Source organism: Centroberyx affinis, unplaced genomic scaffold (genome assembly GCF_046629955.1).
Source record: "Centroberyx affinis isolate AG114_WGS23_722 - 3 ecotype Tasmania unplaced genomic scaffold, CSIRO-AGI_Caff_v1 ptg003849l_1, whole genome shotgun sequence".
Lineage (NCBI taxonomy): Eukaryota > Metazoa > Chordata > Actinopteri > Beryciformes > Berycidae > Centroberyx > Centroberyx affinis.
The window spans coordinates 119196-135560 of NW_027281696.1; the positions used below are offsets into that span (position 1 = coordinate 119196).

The following is a 16365-nucleotide window of genomic DNA, read 5'->3' on the forward strand; positions in this document are numbered from 1 at the left end:
TCACCGATATCTGGAAGACCTCCTGTGTATCGTCGAGCATCTGAACCCTTATGGAGACTTGTCGTCCTGGGGGCTGGGCGGGGGGGCGCAAGCCGGGCTCCAGGGTGGACACCCCAAAACTTTCCGGGGCCCCCAGCCTCTGGCCGGCTGTGGACGGCCTGTCGGCAGGTTCTACCATGGTGACCGACTCTACAGTAAGGCGCTCTCTAGCTTCAGGGACCACTCTTCACGTCTGGAGAAGAAAGGGAAAGAGCGGTAGTTTTTATTTCATGGTTACAACTAGTGTTTTGTTTTGGTTGCAGTTTGTGTGTGTGTGTGTGTGTGCATTTTAAGAAAACCAGTCCAAATGTATAAATGTGAAGCGGGGAGTTTCTGAAAACAAGAATGCATGCTCCATCAACCTTCTCTGTGTAAATAAAGGTTAAAAAGGTATAAACCCTGGTGTAAACTGTCTGAAATGTGGAAAAATTACAAGATTTGTCTCAGATTTAATATGAAGAGGTAAGAGGTTTTCTTGTAGTAGCCCAATGTAGAAAACTTGGCTCGAATGGAAACTTGGTGCTTAATTAGTTCAAGAAATGTGCAATGAATCTTATAACATTTATCCAGTCTGAGGAAATTTGCCTTGCACAATGTAGAAACCACAAGATATTCTGTCAGTGTGTTATTCAGTGGTGAATTTTTATTGGTTGGAATTGAGATGAGGGTGTAAACCACAGAGCTGGGACAGTTCCATATTACAGCTAGACGTAGGAGGTGGACCAAGGCATATAGACACACACACGTCTCACCCCTAGCACACACACACACACACACACACACACACACACACACACACACACACACACACACACACACACACACACGCACACCTATTCCAACTAGGCCTACATGCAGGTGGGATTTACTGCCTTTCCTCCATGCTGAATGGAAAACTCTGTTGAAGACCAGTTCAGACTTGAATCAAAGCTTCACAATGTAGGACAGATGAGATATGGTCTGGGACACACAAAGACAACTTGAATCATCACCCCCCCCCCCCCCTCCCAGACATAAACACACACTTACACACACACACACACACACACACACACACACTTCAGCCCCCCTCCTCCTTTCCCTTTATCCCACACTTGATAAACCTCGACCCCAGACAATAAAAAGCCCCTCAGACGGTTGGTGACATCACGGCTGTGGAATGTTTTAGAAGACAGAAGACAGTCAGAGGGCAACACAGGGACCGGGGTTACACACCGCTGCACTGCCCCGACACACACACACACCCAGGTCTGTTCACTCTAACCAAACAGTCACTGATCCAATGTTTCCAACCTACTTGAATGATCTTGTAAGTGTCTGAGTGTGTGTGTGTGTCTGTGTCTGTGTGTGTGTGTGTGTGTGTGTTGTTATTCTATTCATCAAAGGGTGGCTTATCGATCAAAGCACATCATAAACGGTCTCCCCTTTTATGGTCCCATGTTCCGCCAAAGGCATAATTAGATGATGTGTCATTAATCCTGAACTTTTTAACCATCTACATTTGGGACATATTCACATATCCTCATGGAGAGTTGACTTATAGATGGAAATACATCATTTTTGGAAGTTTTATAACTCAGCTATTATAAAATTATAAATAATTTTGAACTCAGGTTCAGCTGTTACACACAGTCAATCAATTTGAGAATGACAAAAAATCTCTCCAATCCCTTGTTTTTAGTTTTCCGAGGTAGGATTACCATTTTGTTTTTATTTTTACATTTAGAGCACACACTAGGTCATTACATGTTAATCAATAAATTATTCAATCAATTAGTCATTAAGTACCTATTGGTCATTACGCTGATTAATAGGTCTATTAGGCCTTCAATAGCAGGATCTCCCTATGGTTACCTCCTTTGGTGTCACAGAGTCAAGTCCTCTGTGTTCTCTAAAGCTACATGCAGCCACTGGATTAGCATATCACACACTGCCTTCCTAATGGTGACGACAGAAACAATGAGTGTGTTTACAAGCATTACAGTAGTCCAGATAACAGCTCCTATGGCAGGCAAGGACATATTCAGAATAAGCCACTTCTTCATTTCCTCACCAATAACCCTGTATATGCAAATAAACAGAATATTCTAACTATTTAGGGGCAGCAGGGTGGTGTAGTGAGCAGAGAGACTGTCCTTCAACTGGAGGACACGGGTTCAAGACTCCATGACAGCAAGCATCTGCACTGCTCAAGTGTCTTTCAGCAAGACACTGAATCCCTACAGCTTCGGGGGGGGCGACCCTGACCTCCCTGTGGAGGAGGGCAAGTGAAAGATTAACTTCTTCTTTGTGGATCAATACAGTATCTATTACCATAGAAAGAGAACTTAAACAAAGAAAAAACACATGAAATGTACTGTATGTTTGCATTAATGGTTAAAAGTGACCGAATTGCCCTCACCACACAAAACAGTCCCCTTTTGTATCCAGAATTCACAAGGGACCTCGCAAGTAATACAACCATATGCAAACAGAGAGCCATAACAAAACGACACTATCTTTAGTCCCCCCACCCACACAATCCAGTACTTCTCTGCAGCTGAGTGACAAAGGCTGTAACTAGAAACTGGAACCTGGCCAAGGAAGTGACCTGACAATAAAAGGGACCTGACATTCAAGTTACTCATTACACCTGTGGGAACACACATTTGTTCTTGTCTACTACTTCCTCCACCAGACAGAAAAGAAAGCTCAGTTCAATCACTTTTTAGCAGTTCATTATCCAGACAGTCTGAAATATCATGATGGGTTTGGACTGTATGACTCAATTCTTGGATATGCCTCCAACAACAGTAGCTGGGGTAAGGCATTGTGTTGGAGACTGAAAATACATTCATCTTTATTCATCCAGTGCCTCAGAATGAGTTTGATTATGGAAGACCAAGCCAAATCAATCAATCAATCAATGCACAGAGAAAAAGGGAAATAAATTAGCAAATCAATAAAAGTATAAATTAATTAATTAATTCCTAACTTAGAAGATGATTTTTCTTGTATCCAAATACAAAGTAAATAGATTTATTTTACATTCATACATGTATTTAGTCATTTATGGTCACATTTCAATTAATAATAAGGGGAGTCGGTGTGCATGGTATTGTAAGAATCAGGAGTAATCATCAAACTGGCACGGTTGGTGAAGATTTGTCTCCTTACAGCCACTTTCGGAAGGTCATGTCTTACAGCAAGAGGGAGCAAATAACAGCAGAGAGGCGGTCAATTTCCCAGCTGCTCCATCGTCTGAACTCTGGTTCAATGAACAGGTCAGTTGATGAGGAATTTCTTCAAATTGCTCCAAACTAGAGGGTCAATGTCTGTATTCATTGTAACAGCTAACAGCTAATTCTCAGCCAGTCCTTCTACTCGAAAAAAACATATAATCAGGCAAGGCATTACTTTCAGCTTCGTTTGCCAGGCGGGACAAGTCTTTCGCTATGATTTGCCTGTACTGAGCCATATATTTGTCTATTTATTCATTTTTCTTTGTACTTTAAATTAAATTATTAATTTATTTGTCTCTTTTTCTCTGTGCTTTTTTTAAGTTATCAATTTATTTATTGATTTAAGGCTGCATTATTTCCCCTTTTCTCTGAGCACAAATTCATTCATTTGGCAGACTTGGTGTCCCATTTGCGATATGTTTGGTGATGTGAGTGGAGGTACTGTTTGAGTTGTTTTCTTGTTGGTGATATTTTCCAAACAATTTATGATTAATAAGTGACAGAAGCTGTTGTCAAGAACAATGCAAATATTGAAAAATGCAAAGAAATACTTGAAATACAAAATTCAACTCAGGAGCACTGGTGCTGCTTGAAAAAAGCTTCTAAGCTTCTAAGTGCTTGAATACAATATTCTGTTTCTGAAACCCTACGCTCACTCAGTTTGGGTTACTTGCTTCTCTCTCCCTGTGAACCTTCAAAGGGAAACAAGTGTGAACTCAGAACCAGTTTATAGCACTACCTAATCATTCACTAACAAGCAGGTGCCAATTACCCTGACAAACAGCAGTAGCTCATACTCTGCAGGCTGTACGTTGGTGTGTTGCCTGCCTGTCTGTCTTCATTCTCTCAACACAACTCTCACCAACCGGGAGCCTGCAGACCATTTTTTAAACCAGGAACGCAAAGAACAGGAAATATAATAAGAAAACAGTATTTTCTAATTACTAATGAATGGGAACATTGGCGTTGTCTCCAAAAAGTAAAGTTTTAGCTGTGAGAGAGTCATTCATGTTCATAAATACTGACTGGACTGTCTTCAGACCATAGGAATGACCCATACAAATTGTTAATTTTGTGTTATCCCGCATGTAAGACCAATACCACAACTAAATAAATGCAAAAAGTGAGAAAGACTTTCATTGTCTCATTGTGAAGTTTCATTGTCTCCTCTGCAGGCGCCGGGGACTGAACATGGAACTGAGCAAGAGAGGAATACAGAGCAAGGCTGTCACACAGGCACAAAGGAAGCTACTGTGGGAGCGTACAGCAGTGGGGCTTTAACTCTGAGGGACCAAGGCCTCCCAACCAGCCTTTGAACTGCTGTTCAGTTGAAAATTTCCCAGCAGTTTGTGAGAGGGAAGCTAGGCCCAGGAATCGGATGTGTGCATGCCTGTGTGTGTGTGTGTGTGTGTGTGTGTAGGTTGGTGAAACAGAGGGAGCTTGAATATGAAGGCTATATGTAAATATGGACATAAACCAGGTTAACAAAAATGTATAAAAAAACAACGACAACAACACAGATGTCATAATTTAATTCATGAAAAACTAAAACTATGCGGTTTGGGTGGGACTGTGATGTGGAGGATGCATTTGCATCCCATTTAGCCCCACTTCTCTGTGTGGCTCTCTGCATGTGCAGGTTTGGGATCAAAACAACACAAGAAAACAGAAAAATGGAAGGGAAATAGCAGGAAAATGGGGATCTTCATTTGGAATGACTGTACACTACCTGTACAAACATTGTGATAAATTTAGATATAGCCTACAGACATAATGGCTATAATGTAATTTAGTAAAATGCAAAACTTGCCTCAGAACATCAACCCCATCTTAACTGAAGACCACAATGGAAATAAGATGTTAATCCTCGTTTCTAGCAACAGGAAGATCACATTTATTACACAGCCTTTGTTTTTAAACTGTCTAACTGCCTGACTAACTAACCTGAAAAATTACATCCCTGACTACGGGCTACAGCCTAACAAGCACATCTGAGGGCTACATCAAAGCTGCTACACGTTTACTACCATGGTCCTTGACAGATCAATGGCTGTGCTTGATACCATGTTCATCAAGGTGACACTCTCCAGTCGCCAAGCCATTAGGCTGTTCTGTTGCCCTGGGGAGAATGGCCTTTGTGCGTGTGTGTGTGTGAGTGTGAGAGAGAGCAAAAGAGAAAGAGAAAGACAGAAAAGGAAAGAAAGAGAGTGACTCACCCCGTCTCTACCTGCCATTATAAACAAGATATTGATTGGAAAAATCAAATGGGCAGCAGGGTGGCGTATTGATTAGGGAGACCATCCTTCAACTGGAAGACACATGTTCAAACCCCCAAAACAGTAACCCTACACCCTGCTGAAGTGTCTTTGAGCAAGACACTGAATCCCTACCAGCTTTAAGGGCGCTGCTCTGTCACTGACCCTGTGCTCTGACCTCAGCGTACAGGGAGGGGGGGCAAGCAAAAAGAGAATTCCCCCCTCTGGGATCAATAGAGGAAAGGGAATGAAGTAAATGCATTTGTCAGCTGATGTCCTTTGTCACCTAGTAGTGGTGATGCATTGAGTTGGGGGGGGGGGGTGTCAAGGTTTGGCTCTGACAATAAAAAAGGACCTACAGGGCTGTTCATAGCAAGCTGCAGACTGTTAAGAAGTCCTAGAAGAGACACCTTGAACAGAGCAACGCACATGCACACACTCAAACACGCAATACACAAAGAGGAGCTAGTGAGCAATCCACACACACTACAGCCGTGTGAAATGGAACATAAAATACACAGTGCTACACACACTCTAAACCCAGAGACAGATTCAAAGACACATACAGAGTTGCCCAGTTGGCTAAGTGCAAGCCCCTGAATGTAGGTTAGCAGAGTAATCCTTTAGGCCAGGGTAAAGATGTCAGTAGGCTATGGCAACCTGCTCACACTCAGAGACCGGGCTGGTGTGTGTGCACGACTCAGTATTGATGTGCATGTGGCGACGTTTTTGACAATGATAAAGTCAGCCTATTACAAGGTTATGGGTTGTGATCGGCATTAACACAAAACAGCAGGAAATAACTAGGGAAGGGGGGGCTGGGAAAACTGAAACCCACAATGATGGATATTCACCAAAGTCTTTGTCCGTTACAATCAATCTGCTAATTTTTAAGTTTTGTGAATTAACTACTGTGTATATCATCCTAGTGTTGGTGTGCATTTGCATGTTTCAAGTACTTATTGGAGCAGGCTATCCTCGTGTAACATTAAGCTTACAGTAAAAGGAGCCCTGCTGGACCTCCTAAAGCTCAGCCGATTAGGAAAATGAACAAGCTGGTAGCTGTGAAAAAATCGAAGCAAGCAATTATACTTGAAAGACAAGGTCGGGCTCATCTAACATCACGCACAGTTGCCTTACGAAGCCAAAATATTTTTCTTTAATCTGAAAACATACTATTTCCATGAATTGGCTATCTAAGTGTGTGCCATTCAATGGATCCTAGGCAGGCTACGTGTAACCTCGCTTCATAATCCTGGTAGCTTGATTTCCTTACCCCCTTTCTTCAGGATCCAGAGATTGTCCGCAAGTATAGTCTTTATCTCCAACACAGACGGTAAATCCCACAGTCCTGCAAGTTAGTTTGCTTTCGCCGTCCTCTCTTCACGGCAGAAGCCTCTCCGCTCAGGTAGGACGTGGTTTCTGTGTGGTGGCCATAACCCAGATCGGCAGTGTGAGTCGCGCCTTGGCTACATTGAAACAAATGTGGGATCCGGAGATCGAGCTTTCTACTCGAACAATAAAGAGCAACACACTGCCTCCAGCACCAGGGACCCGGCACTACAGTGTCAGAGGGGGAGAAAGTATAGTGCTGACGAACGGCGCCACCTCACGGTGATTTGGGGAAGAGAAGCTATGGGAAATGTAATGACATGGTCGTGGTGTATATACCGGGTTTATAACGAAACCGTGCAGCGATTTAGGATCGTGAACTATACACGAGCCGGCGTAGCTGGGGTTTGTACTTCACCACTTACGGGCACAGACCTGGCAAAAATATCAGTGGCCAGTACGGGGATCGAACCCGCGACCTTGGCGTTATTAGCACCACGCTCTAACCAACTGAGCTAACCGGCCACATTGTAATAGCACCTGGGCTTGAGGGAATTTGAAAATTCATTCAGTCAAATATTTCATTTTAATACTAATAGTTTTTATTCCCAAAAGTTACCCACCCAAAACGCCCGTGCCTATTGAAGGCAGATGAGTGAACTTCAGTCCGATACCTAACGGGCAGCTAGCTAGCTAATGTTAACAGGGCTTACCTGTAGTGGCTAACGTTAGACAGAGAAGCTTCAGTTACTTGTTTTTTGAAAACCAAAAGTTCCCTAACATTACTATCGGACAAGGGACTGAACTTAAAACCATGGAACACAATTTATATTGAACTAAAACCAACGTTTAATCGGGAATGAAAACGTCCTCAGCCCTCTGGTAACTTCTCTGCGCCGTCCACTACCATCACCACCGCCCGTTGCCATGGTGACCCCTCAAATCTGGTGGGCAAGCAGAGAGGGCGAGACTGTTCACGTGACCCAACAAGATGGCGACCACAATGTAGAATGGATGCGAATGTGAGTACTAGCTAATAGCTAACCGTTAGATTAAATAAAGTAGCATGCCATAATTGTAAACTCTTAGAAGCCACCGTCGGCGTGTGTTCATTGAAACATACTCTTACTTTACAGTGTGTTAGGTTAAAACTCCAGCCAATTTCGTTTTATCCACGACTCAGCTTGCTATCTGAACTAACCGAGCGTTGACCGAATCCGCTAACGTTAGCTCTCTCATCATTTGAGCTGCTGCCTGGCTTGATGATTTGTTGTTTAACGTTAGTCAGCTATTTTGACCTGCATGTGGCCTAGCTAGCTCACTGCAGTCAGCGGTTGAATGCTCCCTTCTTATTCTGTTTTTTTTCATTCTCTTTTAGGTTTTAAACTAAGTGGCTACATTTTGCTGGAACCTGAGATATCTTAGTTAATTGTTCATCATCATATCGCAGGATCAAGATGGCCTTAAATGTCTTCGGTAAGCTGCTTTACACCCTAGATGCTTGTATCATTCTGCCTTTATCTGGAATCATATTTCCCAATGAAATGGATATCTGGGCTATTGTGTAATAAACAATATCTATCCGTTTCTGTCTGCCATACACACACATACACACACACACACACACACAAACACACACACACACACACGTGTGTCTCCGTGTGTGGCAGACAGAAACGGGTAGATTTTACATGGGTCAAGTTTACCGGCCAGTGTATTAGTAAACATCAGTTTTTTGGATCATGGCTATCTAGTTTGCCTGGTACATAGTGAAAGTGCTCACAGTGGCCAATGAATTGAGAAGCTGGCTTTTATTGCCTCATGAATGTGTGTCTGTCCAGGCCTGTAGATGAAAAGGTGTCCTATGCTCCTTTATATATTGGGGTTTGTAATGGCAGACACAGTCAGTTTCTACAATAGATGTGTTATGTCTAGTTTCTTGTGAGTGCGTATATGTATGTGCATGTTGCCTTGAGAGAGAAAGAGACACTTGCTGGGGGAAGATTGAGGGTTATTTTGAAGACAGGATACCGTGAGGACGAGTGTTGGATAGATAAGACTTGTAGTGTACACACACACACCAAGACAGGAAACAGGGTGTTAGTTTTACCCATGCAGAGAAGATGGGAGAGAATGTATCCCTGAATTTGCAAGGTGCTGGCCAAAGAGCTACAGAACCTTAAATTAAAAGCTGCACATTCATCACCACTATGTATTAGCAGTGTTTCCTGTAGAGGTTTTTGTAGATGAAGGGGCAGGGTAGTTTTGTTTGAGACCCAGTTTTGCTCCTGGGCCCATTCCAGGATTAAAAGTTTCAGTGACATTGCAGTTACTATTTAGTTACTTACTAGTTAGTACGACATTAAGGCTGTGAGTGTGCAGCGACTTTGTCAAATTAAAGTTTGACCTCATCAGTCAGCCACAATACATCACTAACCAAATGCATGCATCACAGAATTTGAACGGGCACAAAAAAGGACAACTCTTAGTATTTCACAGTAATCTCCCTCAGTGCACAAGATGGATGCCATTGAATTCTGATGATGTTGTCATGGAAATGGGTGTTCATTTGTGGTGTCTGGCGTAGGACTTGGAGTTGAAATGTTCAGCGTAACATCTAGCCTACTCAAATGTTCAGCCAAGTGATTCCTCTGCCACGATAACAAATGAGCTTGTGAAGTCTGTTCCATCAAATCAGTGCCAGGGGGCAAACATGTTCTGTTTTTAAATCGTAATGGTCTTTTGAGATCACATTTTCTCCAGCAGTGATGCCAGTTTTGCTAGTGGTCCACCACCTCTAAACAAGTCTAGTGAGGAAACACTGCTATAACATTTATATCCATCCATAATTAAGATGGGTAGGCCTGGGGGAGATGCAGCAAAAGCCTGTCTGTGTGTAAGAAAGATAAACGTCATACAGAGAGCTCATTTAACAAGCCATCTAGTCACCGACTTACCATAGCCTACAGCATTTTATGCTCCATAGAGTGGATTTATTTATTCAATTGCTTAGTCACCATTCATGATCAGTGTAATTTTTGACACGGTAAAGCAATAAAGACTCAGCATAAATGCAGGGTCTCTTGAGAACTAGTAAGTATTCGGCTCGGTACGTCATTCTAATATCCAAAGTACTTGCACTCAAACTATAGGAACTAAGGCAGCTGAAAGCCTTTACTTCATATGTCATGCTTTGAGTGCAAGAACCTTTTGAATGTTGGGTTTTATAGACAATAAACTGTTTATTTAGCTTGTGTATTTGGAAGTGGCATTGATAAAACTGTGAAATGGCCTTTATCGGTTTCAGTGATTAGGTTTTAAATTCATATTTGATCTGTAGGAATTCATAAATAGTGCTGTTATACCAGCACCCACTGTTCATCCACAAAACTAGCATTTTGGCTCCTTTCAATATTGCCTATTCTGTCGAGTATTTATTATAAGAAATAAAGCTTCACCTTTTCAGGGAGTTGTATTTGTGCTGTTCATTTGATTTATGTGCAGAAAGAGAAAGCGAGAGCTCTCTAGTACACAGGATCTGACAAGGGAATCATGATTACTTCCTGATTTCGCCACACTTAATGCCCTCAAATCTTATCTGGTTGATGGTTGGGATTAAAACTGGGACACAGGGCCATGCAGATGAAGTCATGACTGATCACTATCCTGGTCTAACCACATGGGGGCACTGTGGCAAAGGAAATTGAGTTAAACGAGGCAAAGTTCTGCAGTTATGTTGTTCTTGAAGCACATTGTCGTTATTTTTCTGTCCTCAGACCATGATGAATACAGGCCACCGGTGTGGAAGTCCTACTGTGAGTATTTAAGTAACACAATCTTTGTTTTTTATTTGGATTCACTGTCCTGAGTGTTTCTTTTAGTGTGTATGTTTGTATACACACTCATTAAGAATCGTTAAAACATGCTTTTTGCTGATGGTGGTGTGTGTTTCTGACCCAGTGTACCAGCTCCAGCAGGAGGCACCTCACCCACGCAGACTCACCTGCACCTGTGAGGTGAGAAGACACACACACACACACGCACATACATGTAGAGGTAAATATTCCAGACATGTGGGCTTTAAGCACTGGAAATTCTCGAAAAATATATTTTATTGAGCAAGATATAAAAATGATTGTCATTGTAGAACAATGTTTGGCTCCACTAGACAGCTTTCGAATCCTGGTGTCTAGAAAAAAACACCCCAAAGCCTGAGGGGCTGTGGCTAATCACAGCCATGCAAGTTACGTTTTGAGCACATTTATTGTCCCGCCAACATGAAACCATGTTTATCATGGAATACAGATATCCATTTTCACGCATCATTTAGCCAGGATACATTATGGTAGCTAGTGCATAATGTTAGAGGCAACATTTACCCAAACAAATGTTCTCCAAAAGCAGCAATTTGGAAATTTGGAAGTTTAGGAACTGCAGCTTGGAGGTTGTATAAAGAAGGAGCCTAAAAATCTCCATTGTGAATATGCTGCCACTTCTGATATTCACCAATCTGCAGGATCTCCCTTGTGCTATTTGGGGTGAGCACTTATGTAGAAACCTAGCTTGAATTCTCATTGTGAAATCTCATGGTGAAAAATAAACTCGGTTCCAAACAAAATTTGAATTAGACTCATAAACACCTTCAGAAGGATTAACAGTAAGTTCTGGTGTCCTGTCCTGTATCTACACTTAGGCGTATACTTCACAACATCACAAATATTTTCTACCCCTGCTATTGATCTCAGCAACAACAATAATTGCACGAATAAGGCCTAGAGGATGCTGAAAATTTGATTGTGTGTGTGTGTGTGTGTGTGTGTGTGTGCATTGCTGCCTCCTCAGAGAAAGTATTTGCTGATTCGGCTTGCCGCTGGGCTGATTGTTTTTGCTGTAGTTCACCAATCTGCTGTCTTCAGACAACCAGGGAAGGCAGCTGTTCAGCCGTCTACAGTCGTAGATTAACAGTATTAAACACAACAAGGATTTTAATATTAGTAAAAGTAGTGCTCATAGTATTTCACTGGCGTAATCTAACATATGCTATCAGTATTTGCTCAGGAATTCTGACTTTAATTATTAGGGCACTCCCATTCATTTCCACAGTTATTTTTGGGGCTCTTCTGCTTCATTAGATAATATAAAGAGGAGCGTAACAGGAAAGATGGGAGAGAGACATGTGTAATGACATGTGATGAAGGTCACAAGCAAATCCTGCACTTTACAAGACCATGGAATACACCTTAGCCTGCTGAGCCAGCCAGACTCCCCACTATAGCTGTTTCCCTTTTTCTCTAAAAAGGAGAGTGAGTAGACTTGATTAGTGACAGCAGAAGTTAATCTATGCACATTCAGGTGACCTTACCCCAGGTGAAAAATAAACTTGGTTCCAAACAAAAGAAATCCACTAACAATAGGCTCTTGGGACAGGTTACCCTTCTGGCTCGAAACAGCCTGCTCAGCAATTCAGAAACCAAATTGAACCAGCCAGAAGTAAGCTAAATTATGCAAAACAATTATACTAGGAGCTGAGAACGGTTTATGACTGCCCACTCCTGCTACCATAGCTGTGCCATCACATGAATTATAACTCCTGTCATAGTCATGAGATAGATTTCCGTACTTTGGAGCCCAGCTGGTGTCCTTTCTTTTCAGCCAGAGCGAATCGCTGCTCTTTTCAGCTGCTTCAGAACCTTTCTTTGTGGCCCGCTGAGAAAATTACTCCCATGTTGAATCTTGCTTTCAGTAAGTTTCAGTTGCACGGCATTTCACTTCAAAGCGTGTGCCCAAATACTCCCTCAAATGGGCTCACTTTGGGTTGAAACGTTGCACCAGTGAACCTTTTAGGGAGTTAGATTCAGCATGGAGCTTGATGCCTGATCCGAATAACAAGAATCTAAAAATCTTTAGGTGTTTGCAGAAGGTGGGGAATGAGTTTAGTTAATACAGACAATCGGAGGCTCAGTCCTAGCTGATGGCAGTCAGGTGGTATGGCATGGTGCAGATGTCCACCAAATGCCATGCACCAGCTAGTTTGCCCTGAGGGTGGGCTGGCACCAGATGTGTGCATGTGCGCACGTGTGTGTGTGTATTAGTGTGTGTGTGTGTGTGTGTGTGTGTGTGTAAAACTGGGGGGGACAGCTCTGGCAAGATTGGGGGAATCCAAGGGGGATTAAAGAAGGACTGTGTGTATGTGTGTGTGTATACTAAATGAACAGCTGTTGGGTTTGATGCCCTGGTCAGGTCAGGTAGTCGGCACTGACCCAGTTAAAAAACAGCAGACTGGTAGACAGACGGAGTGGGAGAGACACCCCCCACCCCCTTTACCCCCTATGTTGTCCTCCTGGCAATTCTGCTTTATGTGATTAACTGATGCACCAATAAGCACTTATTCACTGCCGATACCTTAAGTTATGGGGTGCCAGGGTGGCGTAGTGAGTAGAGAGACTGTCCTTAAACAGCAGGTCCTGGGGTCAAGCCCCCCTGTCAGCAAGCATCAACCCTGCTGAAGTGTCCTTGAGCAAGACACTGAATCCCTACTAGTTTCAGGGGTGCTGTGCTGCAGCTGATCCTGACCTCTGACATCCCTGTGGAGGGGAGGCAAGCAAACAGACAAATTCCTACAGGGATCAATAAAGAATCACATTCCATTTTCCGTAATAGCATTGATACTAGTGCTTTTGTAGAACATTATAGACCTAGACTGTTAATTTGGTTTTACTGGACAAAAAATCCTGGATAATCCATAAAGAGATCTAATTTATTTTCTCTAAGATCAAATATTCATCAATGTGTGAAAAGGTTAAGAAATTCCTTAATGTAATACCTTAGTTTAGCTGGGTATTGGCCTAGTGTCCAATACCAGTACTGCCTCATCCCAAATTTGTTTGTAGCCCTACACAGCAGAGAGTGACAGGAGAGATGGGAAAGAGGCATGCAGCAAAGATCGTGAACTGGATTTGAACCCACAACATCACCAATTTCTGGTGTCTGCTTTCCTCTCCTGAGCCACCAGGACACCCAGGAATAAAGGCTTTTGTATAGTTTTATTTTTACTGGGATTCAGGGATAGATAACAGCCACAGTTGTTTATTACAGCAACTGTGTTGCAGTATTGGAGTCTTTAGCTAATGCTAGTTTTAAATGACCATTCTTGGAGCAAGTATACATGGAGGTGGAATGTCATTGCTCAGGGGCACTGTGGCAGTATTTTTTTAACCATCAGCCCTTTAACTGTTGTGCACCCTCCCGAACAAACATGACAAACTGTCTTGGATTAATCTTCTTTTTGCTGGCCGAGAAATTTAACAGATTGATTCCACACTGAGGTATCCAGTGTTTGGGGGAAAAAATGACACCTACTCTTAAAAAATGACTGATTGTACAATTAAATTAAAACAGGCTCTGGTTTTTATTGTAGGTCATTTAAGTCCTTGCTTGACACAGTTTTTATTTTTTAATCATGAACATCAGGTAATGATATATTTCCCAAAATCGATACTCTTTAAATACGTTTTCCATGTGCTTGATTCCAGGCTAAGCCAAGCATACTTTAAAGCCATTCCATTTCACTCTGTACCAATTTATTTCATCATTTCATTTAAAATATATGTGTGGCAGAGACATGAAAATGTGTTTCTCTTTCAAACAGTGTCTTGCCCTACAGCTCGATACTCTGCGGTGCGCATTCAAGGATGACTATTGAGCGTTAGTTATGGGTATTAGTCTGTCCGTTCCACGCATGGCTTAGTGACAGGCCTCAGAGTCTTGGTAGGCATCCAGCAGTGCACATGCATGGCTGCTACCACTGTAACCATGCATGTGCCTCCTCACTCCACCCAGGCCTTCCTGAATACCTCTCTATTAACATGTCTCCGTCTCTCCCTTCCTCCATCTCATTTACATTTTATTACATTTTACATTATTCTCCACTCCTATCCAGCGTGACCTACAATGAGGCGGGTCGGAGTTCAGTGTCTCGCTCAGGTTCACCTGGACAGGACACATGCCTGTTGATGAATTCATTATTGGTAGTTAGGGGGGATTGAATCCTGTGACTTTGTGGTTATGGCATGGTTTTTATAACCACTAGGCCCCCTACTGCTCCCTCACACACCGCTACCGCGCTTCCTTTATCTGCTTATCTAGGTCCCATGCCCCGTCCATCTCCCTTTCTCCCTCGTTCACATGTCAGAAAAAGGAGGCCAAATCCTATGCTCAGGACACACAAGCGGACAGGATGACTTTCCTGTTAATCACGGCTGTTGATCTGAATAACTCCAGTCTTAATAGCTAGAGACTTGCAGACTGTGTGCTATTATTAACCTCACTTTACACTCTTATGTAAAGTGAGGTTTTGCTGTTTTGAGTGTATTGTCATCTACCACATCTCAAAGCTTACACTGAAAATGGCAGAGCATTTGCACATTTTCATTCTTACATGTAGAAAAACTCATAATTTAAAGTACACATCCTCCAGCTGAAATAATCATTCATTGTTAAATTTTTCTGATAACATTATTTTTGTAGGTAGGGTCATAAAGTGTGTGTAGGGAAGGTATGTGTAGTAAGAAAGGTCATAAACTATGATGTACAATAAAATTAATTGCAGTAAAACTTCATAAAAATAAAATGTCTTTAGCAGCCTGCATACAACCATAATTGATAAAAGAAGACTCTTCTTAAATGGAAATAGAATACAATAAAAATTCAAAAGAGTAGTATGAACAGTTGAAATGAGCGAGCTGTGTTCTTTTTCTTATGACAAATGAAACTGTGGCCCCGTCCGGACACACAGACCTAAAAAGCCCACTAGGTGCGTCAAAACAAATTCCTTCCTACTTACTGTATGTCCCTTGTCTTTCCCTGTCCAAGCCTCCCTCTTTCATACATACACCTACCTGCCCCATAGAAGCACACACACACATGCACACACAGCATCCAAATTAATATTCACTGCTGTTTGTTTGGTCTTTGTTGATTTATTGGCTAGGCAGCAGTTTAGTTGAGAACAACAGAATGTTCAGTACTCAGCTTTTTATCTGACTAGTGCAATATTCTACACACCCACGCACCATGAACCCATGCACTCGCTGGTTGCTAAGCAAGGTTTAGGTTCAGATCAGGAAAGTCTGGAAAAATATTGTTGTTCAAACCTGTTTGACACACAAATACACATTTTGAAGCTCATGAACATCATGAAGCTGTGGAACCAATGTCATTTCACATAATGTGATATTTGTCATTGTGAAGAATAATTTAGTGTATGACATAGTATGGTGTAGTTATATTTCCCAGTACCTGTCAGCGTAATACTGAACTCTGACCATAATCTATAGAGCCATAAGTAGGTCTTAAGCATTTAACCTTGAAATGGAAAATGTCTTGGAACATTGGTAACAATAGGTTGGTGAATATATTGTTGCTGGCCTGTCAAAACCATGTAACATCACAATTTTACCTTTATTTTCTTGTACAGAATTTAAAGTTTACACAGGCCTCTGTGTGTTTAGCAAATTTTA

General features: G+C 42.1%; 2 protein-coding genes and 1 non-coding gene across 3 annotated transcripts in view; 1 reads left to right on the forward strand and 2 right to left on the reverse strand.

Moving 5' to 3' along the window:
- LOC139662583 (FERM, ARHGEF and pleckstrin domain-containing protein 1-like) overlaps nucleotides 1-6984 on the reverse strand; it is a 70094-nt gene extending 63110 nt beyond the window's left edge. Inside the window, 2 exon segments of the mRNA XM_071541279.1 lie at nucleotides 5-232; nucleotides 6792-6984. Coding sequence (XP_071397380.1) covers nucleotides 5-178 — 174 coding nt within the window. The 5' untranslated portion in view covers nucleotides 179-232; nucleotides 6792-6984.
- A 314-nt stretch (nucleotides 6985-7298) lies between these two features.
- Nucleotides 7299-7372, reverse strand: trnai-aau (transfer RNA isoleucine (anticodon AAU)). Its single transcript has one exon. It is a non-coding gene; the product is annotated as a tRNA-Ile (tRNA).
- A 932-nt stretch (nucleotides 7373-8304) lies between these two features.
- Nucleotides 8305-16365, forward strand: part of LOC139662585 (N-chimaerin-like) — a 29285-nt gene continuing 21224 nt past the window's right edge. The window contains 3 exon segments of the mRNA XM_071541280.1: nucleotides 8305-8323; nucleotides 10624-10662; nucleotides 10808-10863. Coding sequence (XP_071397381.1) covers nucleotides 8305-8323; nucleotides 10624-10662; nucleotides 10808-10863 — 114 coding nt within the window.